The 23,163-nt window shown below is 40.0% G+C and overlaps 3 protein-coding genes across 7 annotated transcripts in view; all 3 read left to right on the top strand.

Annotated features, from left to right (window-relative positions):
• Nucleotides 1-305: 305 nt before the first annotated feature.
• Nucleotides 306-7,156, top strand: LOC119694883 (zinc finger protein 787). The gene is made up of 2 exons (XM_048632654.1): nucleotides 306-581; nucleotides 4,814-7,156. Exons 1-2 carry the CDS (start codon nucleotides 515-517, stop codon nucleotides 5,434-5,436), a joined length of 690 nt encoding a protein of 229 aa, XP_048488611.1. The 5' UTR covers nucleotides 306-514; the 3' UTR covers nucleotides 5,437-7,156.
• A 1,132-nt stretch (nucleotides 7,157-8,288) lies between these two features.
• Nucleotides 8,289-13,478, top strand: LOC125491261. Its single transcript, XM_048632793.1, has 2 exons — nucleotides 8,289-9,143; nucleotides 13,404-13,478. The coding sequence occupies exons 1-2, from the start codon at nucleotides 8,289-8,291 to the stop codon at nucleotides 13,476-13,478; spliced, it is 930 nt and encodes a 309-aa protein (XP_048488750.1).
• A 6,106-nt stretch (nucleotides 13,479-19,584) lies between these two features.
• The window catches only part of LOC119694793 (DENN domain-containing protein 1B), a 45,005-nt gene continuing 41,426 nt past the window's right edge, over nucleotides 19,585-23,163 (top strand). For all 5 annotated transcript variants that reach the window (XM_038121992.2, XM_038121995.2, XM_038121993.2 and 2 more), the window contains exons 1-4: nucleotides 19,585-19,955; nucleotides 20,099-20,254; nucleotides 20,851-20,988; nucleotides 22,786-22,969. In XM_038121992.2, the coding sequence (XP_037977920.1) occupies nucleotides 19,939-19,955; nucleotides 20,099-20,254; nucleotides 20,851-20,988; nucleotides 22,786-22,969 (495 nt within the window). In that variant the 5' untranslated portion in view covers nucleotides 19,585-19,938. The remainder of the gene's footprint in view (nucleotides 19,956-20,098; nucleotides 20,255-20,850; nucleotides 20,989-22,785; nucleotides 22,970-23,163) is intronic.

The following is a 23,163-nucleotide window of genomic DNA, read 5'->3' as shown; positions in this document are numbered from 1 at the left end:
TAATATTTTAATTCAGACTAAGCCTTAATTAACTATTGTGCTAAACCTGTCCTATATGCATGTGAATTTAAACTACCAAGCCGTATTGGAATCTGTATGCAATATGCATTGCATACGCAGACTGATGCAATTTTATTTATAAGCACAGACGGCGCTCTTACGGTCTTTTTGCGCTGAGTGCTGAGTATGCAAGTAATGTGCGCGGTGCAATGCGTGGGCGTGTAAGTCGAGCGAGCGCAAGTATTTGGCGGGAACCGTGGACAGGTGCTCGCGTGGTGCTCCGTCCCTGTCGCCCCCGCGGCGCCGCTGTTGCTGCCCCGCTCAGTCGCGGCGGGGGCGGCGCGGGCGGCTCACGCGCGGACCGGTCGCGCGACCCCGGCGACCTCACTCAACTTGCCGTTCACTTGCGCGTGCGCAGACTAGCGCTCCCAAACTGCTCCTCCATTTTTATGTTCATTTATCTCATAGATTGTGTCAAAATGAAGACTGTTTTGTGCACAATGGCTCGTTTACAATGTGTAGTGATAGTGAGTTTGTCGGATGCCACCACCGTCGTCGCGCCTCGAGCCTGACCTCAACATGTACGTATGACTGCGATGCGCTGCCGCTGCGCAACCTACCTGTGTACCTATGTAGGTACCTGTATGTGCTAATGGGGTCGGTCGGATTATGTGTTGGCGATCGGCACCTGTCAATCGACTCAGTCGGATTTGTTTACGAAATGTTCACCGTGCAAATTTCCAGTGATCAGTGCGTTCACATCTCAAATCTCAACCATAAACCGTATTTCACTGATATAGTTAACTATCAAGACTGTTATCCTAATGCCGGGTCTTTTATGCACACATCGAAAAACCTGCACTGTCCAATACTTCTGTGATTCAATCATAATTACCCGACTGCCGAAGGCGGAGGGTAATGTTTTTTTATTTAAAATACAATTGAATCGTACACGATGTTTCCAGATTCTTCTATTGTATCCACAATATAGCCTTATAGCGTAGGCAGGTACCTTATATTACCTACCTAAATATATACCTAGTAGGTATATACATAGGCAGGTACCTTATATTACCTACCTAAATATATACCTAGTAGGTATATACAAACAAACCGGAGATGAGCAAGTCCCCGGTGTCGCAAGTCCTGCGCAGTCCGCGCGCTCGCGGAATGTCTTCCTGGTCCGACCACCCGATTAACTGCAGCTTTACATTACTCTATTTTTTTTATGTGATCCTGACTCTCCGGCACGTCTATGAAAGAACTCAGAAGACTGTATAAGTAGTTGTCTAAATTCTTCTCCCAAACGAGACGTTTGCACTTTATACTTATGAACACAATCTTGATGAAAGTCGTAAGCTCACGATGCCTAATATCAAACTACTTACTTGACGAGTCATCCATTAAAGTTGTGATGGAATAGTTATGACCTAATTTCTCTATTGATAAGGCAGAAGTAACTTAGACAAACAGTCAGCAAGGCTAAACCAACTAAATGGCTTGGACCGTAACCGGGAACCTTCCTCAACCATTTCAAGGCCAACGCCAGGTATTGTCATGCCTGGCGTAGCCATACATAACATGTACGAGGGAGAAACTCATCACAAATATGACGGTGCAGTATTAGATGCGCAATGCAGTTCTGATAACGCGACTATTGTCGTATGTTAGAGGTAGTTTGTTCGTTGGCACCCTAAGAAAAATAATGGTTTAATGATGTTGTAGCTATGATGCAGGATGTGGATGCACTGGTGCAACAATTTAATATAAGTCATCAACTCATCATTCATCATGCGCTGGAGACCTACAAATTATCTTTCTCTGATGGATATACATACATACAAATGCACTCACCACTGTAATCCCCGAAGGGGTAGTCAGAGGTACAGACACAAACCGAGCCACCAACTTTTCGCAGCACATTTTGTACTCACGTGATAGGTTGCGCACCATATCGCCGTTTTTAGGATAAGTACAATGAACTTAATAATACGCTCACTATACGAGGGCAGTACATGTAGGGTCGTACATGAAAAAGAGCTTGGGGCCCCAATACGCATTTCAGCTGGTGTCAAGCAGGGATGTCTCCTGTCACCGCTCCTATTTGTTATTCTCCTTGACTATGTGATGAGGAACGTGGTTGCTATCCCGAGAGGCATAAGCTGGGCTTCAGGTGTCCTAGAAGACCTAGACTACGCGGACGACATCGTGTTGATTTTGCCAACTCTCGACCTATTACAAGAGAAACTCGTACACCTGCAGGAGGAAGCCAGAGTAATGGGTCTGCGAATAAACCGACGCAAAACAGTCGATATGCGTATCAAGGCTAAAACCTCGGACGCCTTAATACTCGATGACCAACGCTTGGACTCGGTGGATACATTCACTTACCTTTCCGAGGTACCCGTCAGGGAGTAGCTGATGAGGATATAGAGATTATATAGAGCAGGATCAAGAAGGCCAAGGCTGCGTTTACCCAGCTCAAACCTGTTTGCGACTCGAATGTGCTCACAAGGCGGATAAAAATCTCCCTCTTCGACTCCATCGTGAAGTCCGTATTGCTCTTTGGTTGCGAAACGAGGAGAGTGACGAAAGGGCTGACGAACAGTGCAAGTGTTCGTCAATAAGTCCCTCAGGTCGATCCTACGCGTTTTCTGGCCGAAGACAATACGTAACGAAGATCTATGGAAGCTGTGCCGACAATCTCCCATCGGCAAGGAAATTGCGAAACGAAATTGGAGATGGATTGGGCACACTTTACGAAGAGGAGCTACGAATGCCGCAACTATAGCTTTTGACTGGAGGCCACCAAGTGGCAAGCGCTCCCGGGGACGCCCTGTCCAAACATGGCGCCGAAGCGTCGAAGACGAGCTGCGACCCGCTGGTCTAAGCTGGAGCGAGGCCAAAAGTACAGCCTAAGATAGGCAGAAGTGGCCGACGTTAGTGGAGACCCTCTGCACCTCTGGGGTGCCGTAGGACTGCAACAACAACACAATATACTTAGGATACACATCTAGAGTCTAGATGTGCAGGTTTCCTCACGATGTTTTCCATCACCGTAAGAGACGTGGAATTATTGTACTTAAACTCCTTAATTGAAAACACAATGGAAAAAATTCATTGGTACATGCCAGGATTTGAATCCATGGCCTTTCGATTGAGAGGACGAGTCCAAAGGTTGTATGGAAGAGATCGATCTATAAGCGATAATACCGCCTTTTGTACCCTAGTTAAGTTGTTATGTAAAATTGATAATTCTTTCTTGGTGTACAAATAAAGTTAAAATCTATGTTAGCGAGTGAAGTGGGAACAAGTTTACCCGGGAACAAGAATATATAAAATTTAACTGTGTTGAAAAGCTTAAGTAAGTAAGTACAGAAATATTTAATGTGTCTGAACACAACATTCTACGATATTCTATCTCTACGAGTCTGACTGCACAATATTCCCCATTCTAATAACAATTTAACAATACAAACCAACATATTGCAAATCCTTTAATGGAAATAATCACTCAATGCTCGCATAATCCACGAAGGTACCTACATAGAGAAGCCCAAGCTCTGCAGTTTAACACTCCGGCTCTAGAATATATAAGTGTTCACATGAATGTAACAGTCTATAGATAAGTAATGATCTGAAACAAAGTGAATAAAACAATTTTAGAGCAACTGAGTCGGTTTACGTAATGAGTAGATATCCAACGTCAAGAAAGAAACCTGGCTTCATCATTTCATGAGCCACGGTCACGGACGCTTCTCTGCTACAAATAGGTACCTATGCACTTTTGCAATCATCAAAAAGCTACCTGTTTTGAAAATGCATTGTATTGTGTAACAGCCATACATCCTTCCTCATAATTGAACGCTACAGCGCATTTTCACGGCCCCCGCTAGTTGCGGTGGCTCGTAATTACATTTCAGTGTAAAGGGAAAATGTATCGGGAGCAGTCACTTGCATTAGCTCATCAGTCAGTTTTCGGTAGTGAGTGATTTTCGGGTTTACTTACCCATTGAACTGAGATCGTTGTAGTTTAAAGGTACAACATATTTAAACAGTTTCATATTATTATTTAGTTCTTAATGTGGGAACCTTTTTGATTAACTATTTTTGTGTACTCGTACCTAATTTTAATTAGAATTAGAAGAAAACCTACTTACTTTTACTTATCAAGTTTGCTGTGAGATACTTTACGGACGGATGACGTGGTGAATCTACAAGGTTTAGTTTTTTGCCATTTTGGCAACGGAACCCTAATTTAAATGAGTTCTAATCAATGGTATGACGCCTTTAAGTTTTTATGATATGTTTGTTTAAACGCATTGTGTGAGCGTTCCCAACAGGGGCTCGGCGGGCGTCACTTGCGCTACCTGAATATTTACATTTAATACTCAAAAAAATCTTTTGAAATCCCTACTCTATTTGCTTCTTTGTGTCGCTAAGACCCTCGCTCATTGGTTGCCAATATGCTCCAACTTACCAATAGGATGCCAAAGATATTATGACTGTCCTAAAGTAGGGTTGGCAGATGCTACAAAGGTGCAAGTTTTTTTGACGTGTTTGCTCGTGTCATAACATATCTTTTTATAAATAGTTAGGTAGATATAAAAAATTGGCCACCTGCTGTTAAAATACCTCATGTATATTATGTAAAAGTAAAAGTAGATTTTACTTCTATAACTAAGAATTCTGCGAATTATTGTCACTAAATCCCAGATTATTATTTTCAATAGTTAAGTACTTTTTAAAAATAACATCAGTTTTATACATTTTTATAAGTGATTTCTAAGAAGGTCTGTTTTTTTGCCTACAGGTTGGAGTGCGATGGGGGTGGAGGCTCGCGCTAGCATGCCGGCGGCGGCGGAGCGCGCGCGCAGCCCCAGCCCCGGGCACCAGTGCAAGCGGCGCCGCCTGTCGCGCCTGCTGGACAAGCTGGCGGTGCAGCTGCGGCGCCAGTGCCCGCCGCCCGCGTGGCTGCGGCCTCCCGCGCCCGCGCCCGCCCCCGCGCCCGCGCCCGACGCGCCGCTCGACCTCACCGTGCGCGCCGCGCCGCCGCCGCCGCCGCCGCCGCGCCACGCCTGCCCCGACTGCGGCCAGGCCTTCGCGCTGCAGGACCGCCTGGCCAAGCACGTGGCGTCGCGCCACCGCGGCCGCACGCCCGACGCCGCGCGCGCCTACGTCTGCGACGTGTGCCAGCGCCGCTTCGCGCGCTCCGACATGCTGACGCGGCACGCGCGCCTGCACAGCGGCGTCAAGCCCTACGCGTGCGGCGCCTGCGGCCAGGTGTTCTCCCGCTCCGACCACCTGGCCACGCACCAGCGCACGCACACCGGCGAGAAGCCCTACCGCTGCCCCGCGTGCCCGTACGCCGCGTGTCGCCGCGACATGATCACGCGACACATGCGCACGCACGCGCGCCGCGCGCCGCCCGCCTGAGCCACACTGCTTTAACTCTTGATCATATTTATGTTCAGATTGTTTCTTCCAGGCTTGCTAATACAATACAAGTCTATGCTCGTAATCGTGTTTAGTGCTCAAATTCTGTTTATAATTTTATTAAGTTGTCGTTCTCGTGAAATTATCGCATAACTGTTATTTCATTCTGTTTAGTTATCTGTTATTTTAATTATATTCAGGGATTTTGTTCGGAAAGACTGAACTTTTTTCTATTCCAAAGGATTGTTTTGTTATAAATTATAAAATTATAATGCTTCAAGCATTCTTATTATAAGTTTAGCAGATACCTAATGATAAGTTAATAAGCCTATTTATGATAAGACCAGGAAGACAGTGAGTAAATTTTAATATTTTAGAGTACTTAAGCATTTAGTGTTTTAAAATGATACTTAAAACACATTCAGGGCAATAGTTATAATTTAAACTACCTATACATACCTATATCAGTTTTTATTGTTCTAACGTCCACAGACGCTATTGCCCCGCTTTGTCACGACACTTATGAGTAAGAGTTCTTATTATTACCTACTTACCTAATTGCAAAAGCTAAATTATGAGTATAATCTAGGTATTATTATCATAAATTATTATTTATTAGTGACAAATGTTAAAATACTTTTGAGGGGGGTGGGGTGGGCGGACGGTCAGACTGATCTGATGCAGATTTCTAAGAAGGTCTGTTTTATAAACGTTTCACATCAGTTTCCGTTTATTGAAGACTTTTATATTTTAAAAACATTACTGAATTAAAACCTACGGAATTAAAAAGATAGATGGTAGGTACTTACTTAGAAATTAAAAAGGTTTTTTTCTAAATTGTGATTGAAGAAGGAAGGGGTCGAATGTAGCTGAACCTGTGATTTGTATCTACAAAATTTTACAGGAGTAGGTGGAGGTGCGTGTGCAAAAACACAGTTTCGCATTTCCGATATTTTACTAGCGAGGCTGCGCCGGCGAGTTATTAAATTCCTTATTTTATAAAAGTGTGTTTTGAGCGTAATCAAAACGTTTGTTATGAACTATGTTAACTAAGCTACATTTTTACTCGTTACGTTAAATTAGTCTCTGTGTAGGTACCTACCTCTAATATAAGAACTTTATCATAGTAACTAAGTACTTACCTAGATTAAAATGAATTTTATATATAAAATATGGACCTACTGCAATGGGTAAGTAGAAGGCATTTGAGAAACGTTATTTGGTTATTATAGTTTTATTACTTACTTATCTATTTACAATCATGTAAGTACATACTTACAGAAAAACTGAAACTGTTCATAGTTCTTTTTCTACATGACGTCGCCGTAGCCGTACCGTACATAGCAGGTAGATTGTGTTTCGTACATTTTAGTTGTTAAGTTGTAAGTTTGAATTAGGTATGCTCATCTATTATGTACATAGTTACCTTCCTATTATGTATCTCTACATTTATCTGAAAATTATTTTTGTTACTTATAAATATGCTTGAGGTTTAATTTTTTGTGTGGTTTTTCAAAGCAAAAATGTTGAAATGGTTGAGTTTTTCAAGGAATTATCATATGCCTACTGTGTAGTTATTAATTATCTCTAATTTGTTGTAATTAAATTGCTTTGATTCGCTTTTACCTCTCTGTGATTATTTTGTTAAACTGTTGCTCTGAAGCGTTTAAATACCTGTACAACTTAATTATTTATTGACTTATGAATAAACCTGTTTGGAAATCTATATATATATATATAATCTTTTATTACATTTATTTATTTATGACGACCGAATGGCGTAGTGGTTAGTGACCCTGACTACTGAGCCGATGGTCCCGGGTATATTTGTTTAAACACAGATATTTGTTCTCGGGTCTTGGATGTGCCCGTAAAATGGCAATAGGCCCGCCCCCTATTACATTGGGACTAACATAACACTCTGGCGAAAAGTGGGTGCAGCAATGCACCTCTGCCTACCCCGCAAGGGAGTATATTAGTACAAGGCGTGAGTACGTGTGTGTAAAATAATTATTACCTACACTCGTGCTGGCAACCCTACGAACCGGGTGTCAAAAAAACCAGCTGATTTAATTTATTTTAATATTACTAAATTTAATGGGTAATTACGTTTAAAACTAGTGTTAACTTAAAGAATATAGTGTTATACAGCTGTGCAAATGAAGACAAGCCTTCAAACCCTGAAATAAAACACTTACGGGACTCGGATATTTGAAGCAGCGGCACCTGTCAAAGTTCGAATTTGCCAACGGATATCTATCAGGGGAGTATTGTTAAAATTACATATTTTTACTAGTATTACTCATTTAAAATCATAATCACTAGATTATTTAATCATTATTCATTAGTTTGCTGCATACGTGAAATGTTTTTCACACTTCCTTAACCCACTTTTAGACTTTGTCATTTTCAAACTCTGTTGTTTTCATTTCTAATTTTCAAACTTTCTATTAGCTTTTGTATCCCTTATTCCCTATTATTACTATACCATAGTCTCCACCTACTTGATTGCTATTAGTACTTCATTGAATAATGATCAAGTGATTGTTTTTTTGGCTTAAAGTTTACATAATTCTAAGTCAATAATACCACTGAGTACCTATTCATTTAAGTAACATATTATGCATATTACTCCCTCCCCACCCATAGTTTGTGTTCATGACTACATTGTATATGATAACTAACAAATAAGTTACCTTTTGATCATTTTTACATAGACTTACAATATATCAAGTTTTGATTGGTTTGATCAAGTTATACCTAAAGAGGGTTATTTTGTATATATCTTGGATAAACATCCTCTCAATTCTACCTATCAACATACTAACGGGTAACCCCGGGTGGTTTCAGACATGTCGAGGATGACGACCCGGAAGGTGCAGAGCCGTGACCTGGAGATCCAGCTGAGGACAGCTTTGGAGGATCTCAAGGCATCTCGTGACCTCTCAAGCCAACTGATGGCAGAGCGGGAGGACAATGAAAAGGAATTTGATTCCCTTTTAAAAAAGAACTCGGACTTAAAGAATGACATAGCTGAAATGGACATCCAATACCAAGACTTGCAAGGCAAATGTGATGAGCTACAGATTGTACTTAGATCATACAAAGAGTGTCAGGATTTACATGAAGCTGCCTTGTCTAAGATCTATAGCCTAGAGCAGCAATTGGCTGAAGCACACGCAGAGATCCAGCAAATAAATGAAGCACATGCAAGCGAGGAAACAGATAAGACAATGGCATTGTACGATGAATTAGTCACCCTACACCCCACCCCTATGCCAACAATAGACCTCACAACTCCAAGAAAATCAACCAATATCACAGGTGCAAACAGGCTTAAAAAATATATTAAAATAAAGAAATATATCAGGAAGTCTGAGCGAGCATTGAAAAAGCATAAGACGCACCTTCCATTGACAAAGGATAGAGTGAGACTTCAACTACTGGTGAATAAATATGAACAAGAGATGTCAGACTACAACCAGAAGCTCGCAGACAACAACCAGGAGTGCGAGTTCAACATTGCCATGCTACAGTCTAGGCTGGCCACACTGAAGTCTGCCCTAGAACAGAGAACTCTGGAATACGAAAACCAGCTGCTGGTGCTGAGTAGTGTGGGCTTAGTTCGGGTTGAGATGCTGCCGGAGAAGTCTTCACCTGCTGAAGCCACCACCGCATCTCCGGAGGCCACCACCACCACCTCGGAGGCCACAAACAGCATCCCGCTGGCCACCACTGGACTCTCGGGGACCACCACCATCCTCCCGAGGGCCACCACCACCTCGGAGGCCAAAAACAGCATCCCGCTGGCCACCACTGGACTCTCGGGGACCACCACCATCCTCCCGAGGGCCACCACCACCTCGGAGGCCACAAACAGCATCCCGTTGGCCACCACTGGACTCTCGGGGATCACCACCAGACTCTCGGGGACCACCACCATCCTCCCGAGGGCCACCACCATCCTCCCGAGGGCCACCACCAGCCTCCCGACGGCCACGCCATCCTCAAGGGTCATCCAGAGTAAATCGGCTACAGCAGATGTTTTTCCGACCTCCAATAATAAATTACATAGGATACCCACCTATGCTCAGGCAGCTAGTAGAATAGTAGGTAATAAGCAGTTACCTAAGATGTCACCCACTTACTTGACAAGGCTTACTACTGATACAAGTAGTAGCAGTTCAGCCAAGGATTACAGCACAGTTGTATACTCCGATAGGCTTGGCAAGGATTTCGGGCACATGTTGGGTAATCATGTAACTGGAAATGTTGTTAATCATTGTTACCCAGAACTTTCATTCGCACAAATAGTACAACTGATTTCAGAGAGGTCGTACACCGAAAAAACTACTATATTAATTATGGTGGGAAATAGTTTAGGTGTGTCAAATTCTGATATAAATAGAAGTTTTGCTATATTAGAAAGCATTCCTGCAAAACATATATTTGTTTGTGCATTTCCTTATTCTTGCACATTGCCTGACAAATACAATTATATGACATGTAGCCTAAATAAAAATATGTACAATGCGTGTTATAAATCTGACTGTATCAATTTCTTTGATACTAATTTGTATGTAGATAATTTTAAGTTGACCTGGGACAGTTTATTTCTGTCCTTAAATCAGAAACGACGTTTAGCTACAGAAGTAGCTCCTCTTATTAACTCAGTTATAAGCATTATAACGAAGAAAACTTGTGTCCCTATTGACACCGTCAGTAGTAATACTGAAAATAGTACAGTAGATTTAAATTAGATTTTCAGACAACGGGAGAGCATCATAGCGTTGATATAAAGATTGATTCAGTTCACTGCTCTCTCGGCTCAAAACTATCGAAGGACAAGACATTTAAGAATGAATTTAAATTGGTACATCAGAATATTCAGAGTATTTCTTCTAAATTGTTAGAATTAGAACTATTTTCGGAAAAATTTAACATTGATTGTTTATGTATCACAGAACATTGGTTAGACGAGAATAAAATGATGTTCCAATTAAAAAATTACAAACTTATAAGCTGTTTTAACAGAAATATCAACGAGCATGGTGGGTCACTTATATTTCTTAAAGAAAATTGTAAATGTAAAGAACGAAAGGATATAGTTGCTCTTTCTGTTAAACACCATATAGAAATTTCATGTGCAGAGCTTAATAAGTATATAATAGTATGTACCTACAGGCCACCTACTGGTGATTTTATTACCTTTGAGACTGTCATGGAGGATGTTCTAAGGTTAGCTTCCAATAGTAAAAAGGAAGTAATAGTGTGTGGTGACTTTAATGTTGACCTAATGGTGACTCTCCTAATAGGTCGAAATTGTTGTTACTTTTTAAATCATTTAATCTTTTTAATGTTTTTCTGGAACCAACTAGAATTACACCCACGTCAGCCACTTGTCTAGATAACATATTCTGTAACTGTGAGTTTAAAGACAGTAGTGTGATTAATTGTCTGAGGTCAGACCACAGTGGGCAGACCATTACCTTAGTAAACACTGACAAGACAAATAAAACTAAGGTGAGATGCAGACCGATTACTACAAAGAAAATTGACAATTACTTGAAGAAACTAGACGAAAAACTTCCGAATGTTAAATTAGATTGCAATTCTAATGAGATGTATAGTAACTTGTTTAAGATAATAGCTGATGAGTTTGAGAGTAATTTTGAAACGAAGGAAGTTTTGATTGACAATAAAATTAAATTTTGTGACTGGGCTACAGAGGGTATTCGCAAAAGCAGGGCGACATTATATGATCTGTATGAGATGAAAACATTCATACTCCGACCTGACTTTCAATCTTATGTGAAGAAATATAGCAAGATGTATAAATGTGTCTGTCACTGTGCGAAGACAATTTTTATTAATAACAAGATTAAAGACTCTGCTAACAAATCTAAGGCCGTTTGGACTATTATTAATAACGAAACGGGGAAGAATCGAACACGCGAGACAAATTTATCTTTGAAGGTAGGCAATGACATTATAACATCGAATGATGCGGTGGCGAGGGTCTTTGAAGAGTTTTTTACGAACATTCCTTTAGAGACTACGTGTAACCTGGATTCTTCGGCTGCAGCAGCTGAAACCCTGACGAAGGAGAACGCACCTTCAACCGATAAGGAATTTAAATTCAGATATATTAATACATTAACTATTATAAAAACATTTAAGTCATTAAATATGAAGAAAACTGAAGACTTGTGGGGAATGTCAGTTAAATTTGTTCTTTCTATTATTAATAAAATCGCCCCAATTTTAGCTAACATCTTTAATAAATGTATCGCTGAAGGTGTGTTCCCAGATCTTATGAAATTTAGTAAAATTATACCTCTGTTCAAAAGTGGGGATATGGAGGACCCTGCAAATTTCAGGCCTGTCTCGGTTCTTCCAGTTTTGAGTAAAATATTTGAGAGGGTCATACTCAGTCAGATGCTTTTGCATTTCAATGATGCTCGATTGTTTCATAGCCAGCAGTATGGTTTTACAAAAGGCAAATCAACAGCCGATGCCGGTACTGCGTTGATTAAGCACATATTTGACGCCTGGGAAGACCATCACGATGCTATTGGAGTCTTCTGTGATCTGTCGAAGGCGTTTGATTGTGTAGACCATCAGACTTTAATTTCGAAACTTAGATACTATGGAATAGGAGGAAAGGCTTTAGATTTGATATCTTCATATTTAGACAAGAGACAACAAAGGGTCGATATTAACAATACTAAATCACAGGGGGCTCATGTAAAAATAGGCGTCCCTCAAGGATCTATTCTAGGACCATTTTTATTCCTCATTTATATTAATGACTTGCCTTTTATGGTTGAAAAATTGACTAATATAGTTTTATTTGCTGACGATACTTCTTTGCTTTTTAAAGTTAAAAGAAGAGAAAATAATTTTAATGAAATTAATTCAATTCTATCTGACATACACGATTGGTTTACCGTTAATAATCTTCTATTGAATTCTAAGAAAACGAAATGTATTAAATTTACACTGCCGAATGTTAGACAATGCGATACTAACATTATTCTAGATGGGAATAAATTGGACCTAGTTAATGATACTGTCTTTCTTGGGATGACTATAGATTCAAAGTTACAGTGGGGACCTCACATTGAAAAATTGTCTGGAAGGTTGAGCTCCGCAGCTTTTGCTGTACGGAAAATTAGACAGCTGACCGACGTTGAAACCGCCAGATTAGTTTACTTTAGTTATTTCCACAGCTTATTATCGTATGGCATTTTGCTTTGGGGTAGAGCAGCTGATATTGAAACTATATTTGTATTACAGAAAAGAGCCATCCGCTCTATATACAAACTTGGTTCCAGGGATTCATTGAGAGAACTATTTAAAGAAATTAACATCCTTACAGTTCCATGTCAGTTCATTTTTTCCAATTTAATGTATGTACGAAAGAATATTTCAACTTTTGATACCATTGGCAGTAATCATGACATTAATACTAGGAACAAGCATAAGCTGGCTTTTCCAGCGATGCGTCTGGCGAAAGTTAATAAATCGTTTTTAGGGTACTGTATTAGATTTTATAATAAGCTTCCAGCAGAAGTTGCTCAAATGCCAGAGAATAAGTTTAAGTGTTACATTAAAGAGAAACTCAGTAAAAAAGCTTATTATAAAATTGATGATTACTTAGAGGACGTTAATGCATGGCTGTGATAAGTAGTTAGCTCTGCTCATATTATTATAATAATAATTATTAAGCTTATATGTATTGTATACCAACTAGTTTTAAGTCTTTTTTTGAAAAGATGGCTCAGGAGTTTCTTGCCTCCGTTCTTCTCCTTAGACAGAAAGAGCCCCCCCTTATCCGAACGGAGAGTAATTTGTAAAAATTGACGTTCATCAGAAAATTTTATATTTGTACGATGAATAAAAATTTTTGAGTTTGAGTTTGACACCTAATACGATTCGTAATTTACGAACAATATGAATTTTAGGTTTTGACAGAACTAAAATTTGAATTAGTGCCTCCCATAGAACAACGCGACTCGATAGTGCCTTCAGAATCGTAATCATTATACCTGAGACCGCGTTTTTATATGACTCAAATATACCTAATATCTACTGCAAATTTCCTGAATTCGTAGAACAAAGTTATGCAGGTTAACCCCCTGAGCGGTGGTAGCTCAGTCGGGTAAGCGCCCGCTTCTCACGCCAGAGATGCGGGTTCGAATCCCGGCGCTGACATGTACCAATGAGTTCTTTTCTGAATTTAAGTACAATGTATACCATCGCTCTTACGGTGAAGGAAAACATCGTGAGGAAACCTGCATATCTAGATTTAGCACATCTAGATATGTGAACCCACCAACCCGCAGTGGACCAGCGTGGTGGGAAATGGTCCAAGCTTAGGAAGGCAGTTTAGACCTTGGGGATATGCACAAAGGTTCCATTCGAGAGAGCCAGGTGCAGGTACTGACACCCCCACAGAGAATAGAATAGAATAGAATAGAACCCCCTGAGTCATCCCCTTTCGGCTTAGTATACTTACTGACCACTTATGCAACAACCTGTATTATAAGATTTACTTAAGTACCTAAGTAGGTACCCAGTACTTTCATTTAACGGAAGGTTCGAATAACTTTTATGTAGTTAGTTATCTGTGGACGTCATCCCACGCCATACTTATAATTTTTCTCTCAACTTCGCTTTCATCTAGGGCGGAAAATTTAACTCTGCAGTATGTGCATAGCTGTTTCTATCAGCGAGTAATTTGGAAAATCATTTCCACATTCGGAGTTTGATCTGCGGCTTGCGAACAAACATTTCTGATCACTGATTGACAAATTCTTCCGCTGCATGGCTGCTGCCCGCCGCCGCCGCCCGCCCCACGTAGCAACGCCGCCCGCCCATACCGAGCCGTCTGCAATAGAATGTACCTACCTAACTGGCCGGCTTCCCTATTCTATATTGACCCATGTTTCCAACGCAGATAAACCGCAGCATCATTTTATTTTTATATAGTTAATATTAAATAAAACAGTTATTCAAATAAAATGTGATCTACGACACTGACTTCCTTGTATAGGTATATGCGTTTTGCATCCGGCCCACACAGACTCAGCGTCTCTACGCCGAAAGACACAAACATGTAACCTAGCCTTGTCCCAGGGCTGCATACTTGCGCACTTGATCTATGCCAGAAAAACCGACAACAACGTGAAATACCTGCGGACGTGAAATACCTCGACAGATGCCCAAATCACCCCCTCTACACGTCCGCGCAGGTCAACACCGGATGCATCTCTACGCATCCGCGGACGTGTAGTGGCGTGGCGCCAATACAGGTACTTTAGTTCCTGATTTTGCCGTAAGACTCGAAGAGAGTTGGTGCTCAGACTGTACTTACCTGTGCGTTTTTCCAAAAATGCCACGTTTCCGCCAGAGACGACGTTTTTAGGGTTCCGTGTTCCGTGAGTCATTATATATCATACATAGTTAGTTATTTTTATACAACTCGACCAACTTATGACGTTCAGTTGCCCTAACTAAATGGTAATGTATACTTATGGATTTTTTTGTGTCAAGCGGTCGGCCCATCTTATAGCTACGGAACCCTTTCATGTGCGTGTCCGGCACGCTCTTAGCCGTTTATATTAATTAAACGACTTCGAAAAAAGGAGGAGGTTCTCAATTCGTCTGTATATATAGGGTAAAAGTACTAGTAACTGGCAGTTTAAGCGACTAGCAACACAAAAAAATATATTAAAAATAAAGTATTGGCCTGATTTAAGCACCGGTAGGCTTGAATTACTGGCAATAAGATGACGAACAATTATAGGCATAAATGGTAAAGATATATGATTAATATTCGATTTTAATGAAGTTTATATCCACTACCCCCAAAAAACCTAGTAACTGGCAGTAAAAATTAGTAACTGTCACATGATGTTTCAGTAACTGGCACCTTTTAAAAAATCATGGAATTAGGTCAATAAGTGCTCTAAAATCAATAATATATTTGATATTAGGTAATGTACAATTACCTGTCTAGGTTCTGTACCGGTAAGACTCAAAATCACCGTTGTAATGGTCGACTTCTACCACAAAATGACAGTACAAGTATGCGACGAATCGTGGGTCCATATGAATGCAACAAATCGAGAAACTCTTGGATTTGGAAACGGAAATGGAGAAAGCAAATGCTTGTGGACCTTGATGTATTCATTCAGCAGCTTGGGAGAAGTGACCTGGCTAAGTTGAAGACTGCTGACGGTAGTATAGTTGCCTCTAAGCTGAAATTTCTTGCGGAAATTGAAGGTTTTTACGGCTTTCAGCTTCACTTCTATTCTATTCTATTCTCTTCAATTAGTACAGCTCTTCTGAAAGCTATTACTATCCTCGAACAGCTTCAGAAGCTCTTTAACAAATTTTGTTTATAAGTCATGTTTTCAAGCTGTTTTATAAGGTCATCACGAACCATGTTTCTATCAAGTTCTTCAAAGACTATAAGAAAGCCTTTGATTCCATTTAGACCTGGGCAGTTCTGGAATTCCCTCGTTGTAACATGCATAGCGGCCTTAATGCAGCAACAGTATATTATGTCTACCTTGGACAGTCTATTCGACTAGGCAGAAGGAAGGTGCATAAAACAAAATATGTATTACTGGATTGGACTGCATAAGGGAAGATTTGACAAATTTTCACATAAATGCCTGAAGGCAAAGGTTTTCAGTCAATGCGTCTTACTGGTGATGACGTATGGATCATAGACGTGGACACTGACGGTTGGACTGGTCCACCGATTCAAAATCGATCAGCGGGCATTGGAAAGATTGGTGATTCTTTGAAGGACCATATCAAAAATAAGGTAATCCGTGAGAAAACTTAAGTATCCGATATAGCTCTTAAATTCTGTATGCTCAAGTGGTATTAGGCAGGCCATAGCTGCGGAAGAACCGATGACCAGTGGGGCAAACGCGCTCTAGAGTGGAGACCACGAACAGGCAAGGGTAGCGGCGGATACCTTCGGGCCAGCTGGACCAACGACCTTATAAAGCTGACCAGTAGTGGCTGGATGAGGAAGGTTGAGAACAGAGTGCAGTGTCACTGCTGGTGAGAGGTCCAGCAGTGGACAATTACAGACTACTGCAGATTGCCTTGATTTTAGTCATTTTTCTGAAAAGAAACATGAAAGAAATGTTTACCGCACCAGTAAGTGCCAGTTATTGGTGCGTAAAAAAAATGTATGCAGATTAGTAACTGGCAGCCCCATGCCAGTTATTGAAACAAAGCTGCCTAGACACTGGGGGTTTTTACAGTGCACTTTAAATCGTATTTTCTGTCGATAGAAGGTATAAAATAGCTTAAAATCACAAAACCCAAAATATTAGTAACTGGCAGGGGGGTGCCAGTTACTAAGTGAAGATATAAATTACATTTCAGTAACTAGCACCCTCAAATATAACTCAAAAGCAACTAAAATCTCAGTGAATCGGGCTATTATGATATTGTTTAGATCTTCCCCTACTTCCTTGTTATTGTCACACTATCAAAAACTTATTTATTTTCGCGAAAACAGGCCATACAAATTTTGGTGTCTCCTTAAGAAAAAACTTAACGCACGTGCATTTTTTTGGCGATCTTCGCCGCTTTGACTGAGATAATTTCCAGCGCCGGAAAATACCCACCTAGCGGCGTAAAATTAAACTATAATATCAATGAAGAATTGGAGATTGCTGTAAACACATCAAAGATGGTCTTACTATATCCAAAAGCTTAATATATTTAGTTTTATAGTCAAAGTGCCAGTTACTGACACATGCCAGTTATACCACGATTTACCCTATATAATTTTTTTATGTATGTTCACCGATTACTCCGCCATTTATGGACCGATTTTTAAAATTATTTTATTGATGTACCTACTTATTGTGTTGAGCTCAGGGGTGGTCCCATTTTTTTTCAGAGTTTTATTCCACCCCCAAGGGTGGGTAAAGGGGTAAAAACATTGTATGAATTTCCTTTTTTTTATATTATTTTATTTATTTGGGAAAACTAACAACTTACATTCTATAGTAGGTATTTTGGACACCTATTAACTGATTCTAATGAAATTTATAACGTAAATATAGTTCTTATAAAAAAAAATATGATGGTGACCTTGAGCTGATGAAAACGGAAGGCAGTCAAGGGAACTCCTCAACGGTATATAGCAACTACCTCGTGTTTCGGCTTGAATGATTCGTAGGTATTGGACTTATTGGTATCATTTAAAATTCCTGACGTTTCTAATGTTTGAACTTACCGCAGTTTTTTTCTACTTTTCAACAATTAATTAGGTACCTACTTGCTGAAATATGAATTATAATCAAAAATATTGATGGAGGCCTAATTCTGAAATAACAAAGTTTATTAAAAATAATATTTGATGTTTATTTGAATCACTTGCATATTCCCTATTATCTTCTACACTCTTAGGTATTAGGAGGTAAGTAAGTACTAAAACTTGGAATTAGCATAACGAGGCCGCTAACGTGGCAGTTTTATTGGTGAAAATAAATATTGAACTTGCAAATTCACATCACGACTAGGGAATACAATCCCGGCCTTTATTTGGGATCCCGGGATTTCGGGACTGGATGAAGACAATCCCGGGATCCCGGGATAGTCCCGGGATTAAGGTCACAAACAAAAACACGTCTAACGAATCAACGTTTTTAGGTTTATTGGAGACACAGTATTTATAATTTAACTTTGTCAGACCATACTTAGTTGAAAAAAATATATACTTCTTAAAAAAGATAAACAATAGGCTACTTGACTCTTTTTTAAAGTAGGTCTAATATGATTAATAATTTCTCTATTAGACCAAAAAAAATAATCTATTATTTTTTTGGACCTAAGGTGGGCCTACGCTAGACGAACCGAGCATGAGCGAAGCCATTCAAGGTTTCGTCGTTCACGGTGTCAGGTGTGGACTTATGTACAACGAACCTACAACGATCACTGTCCTCGAACACTGCAAGCGCGAAGTAAAACCCTTTGTGTTCGTCAAAAAACCGACAACAGGCGGAACGCAGCCGAGCAACGAACGAAATGTTCGCAGTGCAGTTCGTTCGAGGCTTGTAGGTCGGTCCACACTATAAGAATTGTGTTTGGCTCGTGCTCCGCTCGTGCTCGGTTCGTCTAGCGTAGACCCACCTTTGCCAATTGCAAAACTTTTAACTTAAAAGTTCTATTTTTCATAAACAGGCGAAAACGGCGTCAGCCATATTTGTTTATAAATTATCACATCTGTGACGTCAATAATGACAAACGATAATAATGACAACAAAGCTACGAGAATACCCTTACATACTAATTTACCCTTTTTTGTCAATCCCGAAAATCCCGGGATTGGCAAATTTTAATCCCAAAAATTTCGGGACTGGAAAATGACCGGGATCCCGGGATCCCGGGGAGCGGGATCCCGGGCTTGTATTCCCTAATCACGACCCATTACGTCCCCACTGCTGGGGCACGGGTCTCCTTCCAATGAAGGAAGGGTTTAGGCCTAGTCGACCACGCTGGCCAAGTGCGGGTTGGTGGACATTACTTACGCCTTAATAATTAATTCAAATTAGAACGTTCTGATTAGACAAATCCTGTTCCTATTTAGTTAAGGGCTTGTTCCTAGTAGACTAACTACCTACCTACGGCGGGCGGTGGCGTATGCTGATCGCCAACTCGTTAATTTACCTACGTACGTCATACGAAGTCTTTTCACGACAGTGATGCGGGTTTGAATCCTGACCCTGTACAAAGTCCCTATTACAAAGGAAACATCTTTAGAAAACCAGCATATTTACCAACCCGCAATTTACCAGCTGCAGCGTGGAGGGCAATTTTTATTCAGTGTGCAGAAATAGCGTGGTTCAACAATACTTATTTTCCGTCTGTGGTCTGTGGAAGACCACAGACGTCGATTACGTGTTTGTCGATAACCAAGGAACATAAGTACTTATCTATCTATCTATCTACTTCACTAACGAGAAATCGTTTACCTAACGTTAGTACCAGGTTAGGTTAGTTATTTAGAAAAACGCATTTAACCGTTATTATTCTAAGAGAAACACCCAAAAAAAATATGACATTTGGCAACTAGGTACTCTGTGATCCAAAAAAAAATAACATCAGCAGTCATCATCAGTCAGACGTCAGACTTTCGGAAATAGTAAATTGTTCTACAAAATTATTATTGGGCTTGAAAAAAGGTGTTCGCATTGAAGTTACAATTGATTCGACATTTACCTAGCTTGATTGAATTATAAATTATATATCACGGCATCTGGTGTCTTAACAAGACTGTATAAATACAGTAATATAGATCTGATGGCACGTGCGGTAAACTTGAGTCCATCCAAGCCACCCTCAAATTTCTGTAATAATAGTGTTATTGTGCCTAAAATGTAATTTGAAGTGTTTAGTGAAGAGCAAGTGCCGAGTGAGTGGGAGATGCCCACGACGCCCGCGGAAGCGTGAGACGCCGCCATGGGGTCCCGCCTCAGGTTCGCTCAGTCTCTTGTTATCTGTATCTTGTACCAAAAGTCACAATAAATAGCATCAATTCCGTTTCCCGTCAGGATTTTATACGCTTGCTTGCTCTGACTTTTTGTTACATTAGTTTTATAACAATGGTTATTGTTTGCAGAGATTCTGTGCGGTACCTGTTTGAGTTCTTCTGCGAGGTGGCTCCGGGGTCTGAAGAAAAGGATCCCTATATGATAAGGAAATATCCAGAAGTTTACAAAAACGAACAAGAGTTGAAAGATCTCCCTAAATTTACATTCCCTTGCCCATTTGAAGAGTGAGTACTATTGCATTATTAGGTACTTATATATTTTGTGAAAATTTTGCTATCATATTACCTCTTTAATATTCACAGCAAGTTGAATGCATAGTCTATTTAGTTAATTACACTACAAACTTTAATAGATACTATTAAACTGTGAAAATATTTAGCACCTATACTTACCTATTAATAAATCACTCTTGCCAGATCCACTAAATTACCAATGAATAATTGCATGAATTATTGAGTGACTGCTTATTATAAAGAGCCAAAGATTACAAATTACTAGCTAAATAAAATTAAACAAATGAAATAGTTATCATAGAAAATCTTCTTCACCATTAGCATTAGCAAAAAGTTACTTGATAGCAGTGAATGATAACATTGCTAAAATAAATAATAAAATGTGATGTAGGTATATAGGTAGTTTAGTATAAGTAGATAAGGTACCTATATTTAAACTTCTCATTACATATAAACCTGAATAAAGTCACTACATAAAATGTGAGCATCATTCTAAAGATTACTTTTTGTGATACAGAGAAGTAGTTTCCACAACACAGGCTAGAATGCTGAGTGTAATATTGATGTTATATTTATGTAATTTTCAGCTCATTTGTGCAACACTATTCATTTGTGCTGACGTCGGTGGACTCCAAGTACACCTTCTGTTTCTGTCGCTATGACAACAAGTCCAACACCTCGCTGGTGCTGCTCTCACACCTGCCGTGGCATGACATCTTCTACAAGTGAGTCTCCTTTTATGATAACCTGCAATACTATAAATGTACAGCTCCCATAAATCTTTCCATGTTAAATGTCATCTGGTTCTATAGCTGCTAGCGGATTCTGTGAGTTCAAATATGATTGGTTTTCCATGTAGCGAAATGTGTTCACAAGAATGTTGTGTTGCTCTGTGTATTTGTACTTATTATCTGTCTCAGCTTGGCGGTGTTTTAGAATTGTGTGATATAATTTGAATATGAAGTAACATCATAAATAATTACATTCATTTTGATACACTCACTATGCTTTTTACCAAGTAATACTTAACCATTTTACTGACACATTTCTAGCAATCTAAAATTTCAATAATATAAAAACTGATACTTAATGTTATAAACCTCCAAACATAAATAATTCAGGCCAGTCTCAGTTCTTTTGGAATGATTGTATATTGTACCACATAATAAGTACTGTAGTAACTTATTGTACAACAAATATTGGAGTCTTTTATGTTGATGCTGAATTCATTTCATTGTACATTTATGTCATGTTTAACTTAACTGTGCTGCTGGGCGCAATTTTTATTCATTATTACTGTGCTAATATCTGTTAGTTCGATTTTTATTAATAAAAATATAAATAATAATAATTTTGAATTAGTTTATATACACTTATTATAAACTATAATGATTGTCCACTTGCGAATTTGGAGTTCTGCGAATAAATTAATAGTAATGGCAAAGCGTGGTGTTTAAACTAAGTGTGCTGTGTGTATCTGTTGTGTTGTTATTTATATTTGCTTAATTTAATGGTTTTTAGGGTTCCGTAAGTTTACTAGGAACCCTTATAGTTTCGTCATGTCTGTCCGTCTGTGCTGGCCTCGTACTCCTCCGTTTCTGCACCGATTGCCACAAAAATTGGCGGAGAGATGTATACTGATTATCATAAAATTGGTTTCAAAATTGTGGAAAAATTATTATTATTTACGCCCCCTCCCATACCGTCGGCCCATCTTATGACGGAACCCTTTCATGTGCGAGTCCGACACGCTCGTGGCCCGATTTTATAAAATCAATACATTCTTGACGAAATTCAACTAAAAAACTACTTTGCATTCGGAAAGAAAATATAAGTGGTTGTCAGTTGGTGACTGCCCAGGGTGCACATGGGTTCAGGGAAAAGCTACTTTAGGATAATCCCAGATTTTACTTGTCACTACTACATAATATATCGAAGAATGCATGGCGACTACCAAGGAACACAAGAACTACTCCTTAGAGCAGGCAGGTAGTCTTGTATTTACTATCGCAATTTTATAATAATATTTGTAGGAAAAACACTGTTGTTAAGTTTCAAATGTATGCTACTATCGGCCATAACATACGTCCATGTTTCCGTCTACGCCGTGAGTGGTCCTACATGCGTGTTGAGTCCCGAACCATTTTCTATTCTATTCTCTGTAGGGGTGTAAGTACCTGCACCTGGCTCTCTCTAGTGGAACCTTTGTGCATATCCCCAAGGTCTAAACTGCCTTCCTAAGCTTGGACCATTTACCACCACGTTGGTCCACTGCGGGTTGGTGGGTTCACATATCTAGAAGTGCTAAATCTAGATGTGCAGGTTTCCTCACGATGTTTTCCTTCACCGTAAGAGCGATGGTATACATTGTACTTAAATTCAAAGAACTCACCGGTAAATGTCAACGCCAGGATTCGAACCCGCATCTCTAAGAAGCGGGCGCTTACCCGACTGAGCTGCCACCGCTCCGAACCATATATAGAATTAAACTTTCACAGAAAACCCTATTCTCGTGGTTGCAGACTGCTGAACTGCATCGCGTCGCTGCTGGCGGGGCCGAACGCCGGCGAGCTGGGCGCGCTGCTGGCCGCGGTCCGCACGCGCCCGCCGCCGCCCGGCCACTCGCTGCGCGTCACCTACGACGCCGGCGCCAGCGTGTTCGTGTGCCAGCCGCCGCCCGACACGCTGCCATCCATACCGGAGAATGTAAGTATATAAGTACTTACTTATTTATATGAATTGTTCTTGTATACCTACCTAATAATAAGTTCTTAATTCTATTAATTGTAATTCAGAGGAATGACTAGTGGTCGTACAAACTGTAACAAGTTTCAGAATCACTAAGTTAAGCGAAAAATATTTTGTAAACTTTGTAATGTAATAAATAGTAATAATAAATA

The sequence above is a fragment of the Plutella xylostella genome, chromosome Z (genome assembly GCF_932276165.1).
Source record: "Plutella xylostella chromosome Z, ilPluXylo3.1, whole genome shotgun sequence".
Taxonomy (NCBI): Eukaryota; Metazoa; Arthropoda; class Insecta; order Lepidoptera; family Plutellidae; genus Plutella; species Plutella xylostella.
Note: the sequence above shows the minus strand (reverse complement) of the source record. Positions and strands in the feature narration are given on the sequence as shown.

What these genes read in the sequence shown, in the direction of transcription:
- LOC125491261 (XM_048632793.1), top strand. Translation starts at nt 8,289, where the DNA reads ATGTCGAGGATGACGACCCGGAAGGTGCAGAGCCGTGACCTGGAGATC. An exon ending in CCACCACCACCACCTCGGAG is followed by an intron (nt 9,144 to 13,403) that starts GCCACAAACAGC and finishes TATGAATTTTAG; the next exon opens with GTTTTGACAGAACTAAAATT.
- LOC119694883 (XM_048632654.1), top strand. Translation starts at nt 515, where the DNA reads ATGTGTAGTGATAGTGAGTTTGTCGGATGCCACCACCGTCGTCGCGCC. An exon ending in CTCGAGCCTGACCTCAACAT is followed by an intron (nt 582 to 4,813) that starts GTACGTATGACT and finishes TTTTGCCTACAG; the next exon opens with GTTGGAGTGCGATGGGGGTG.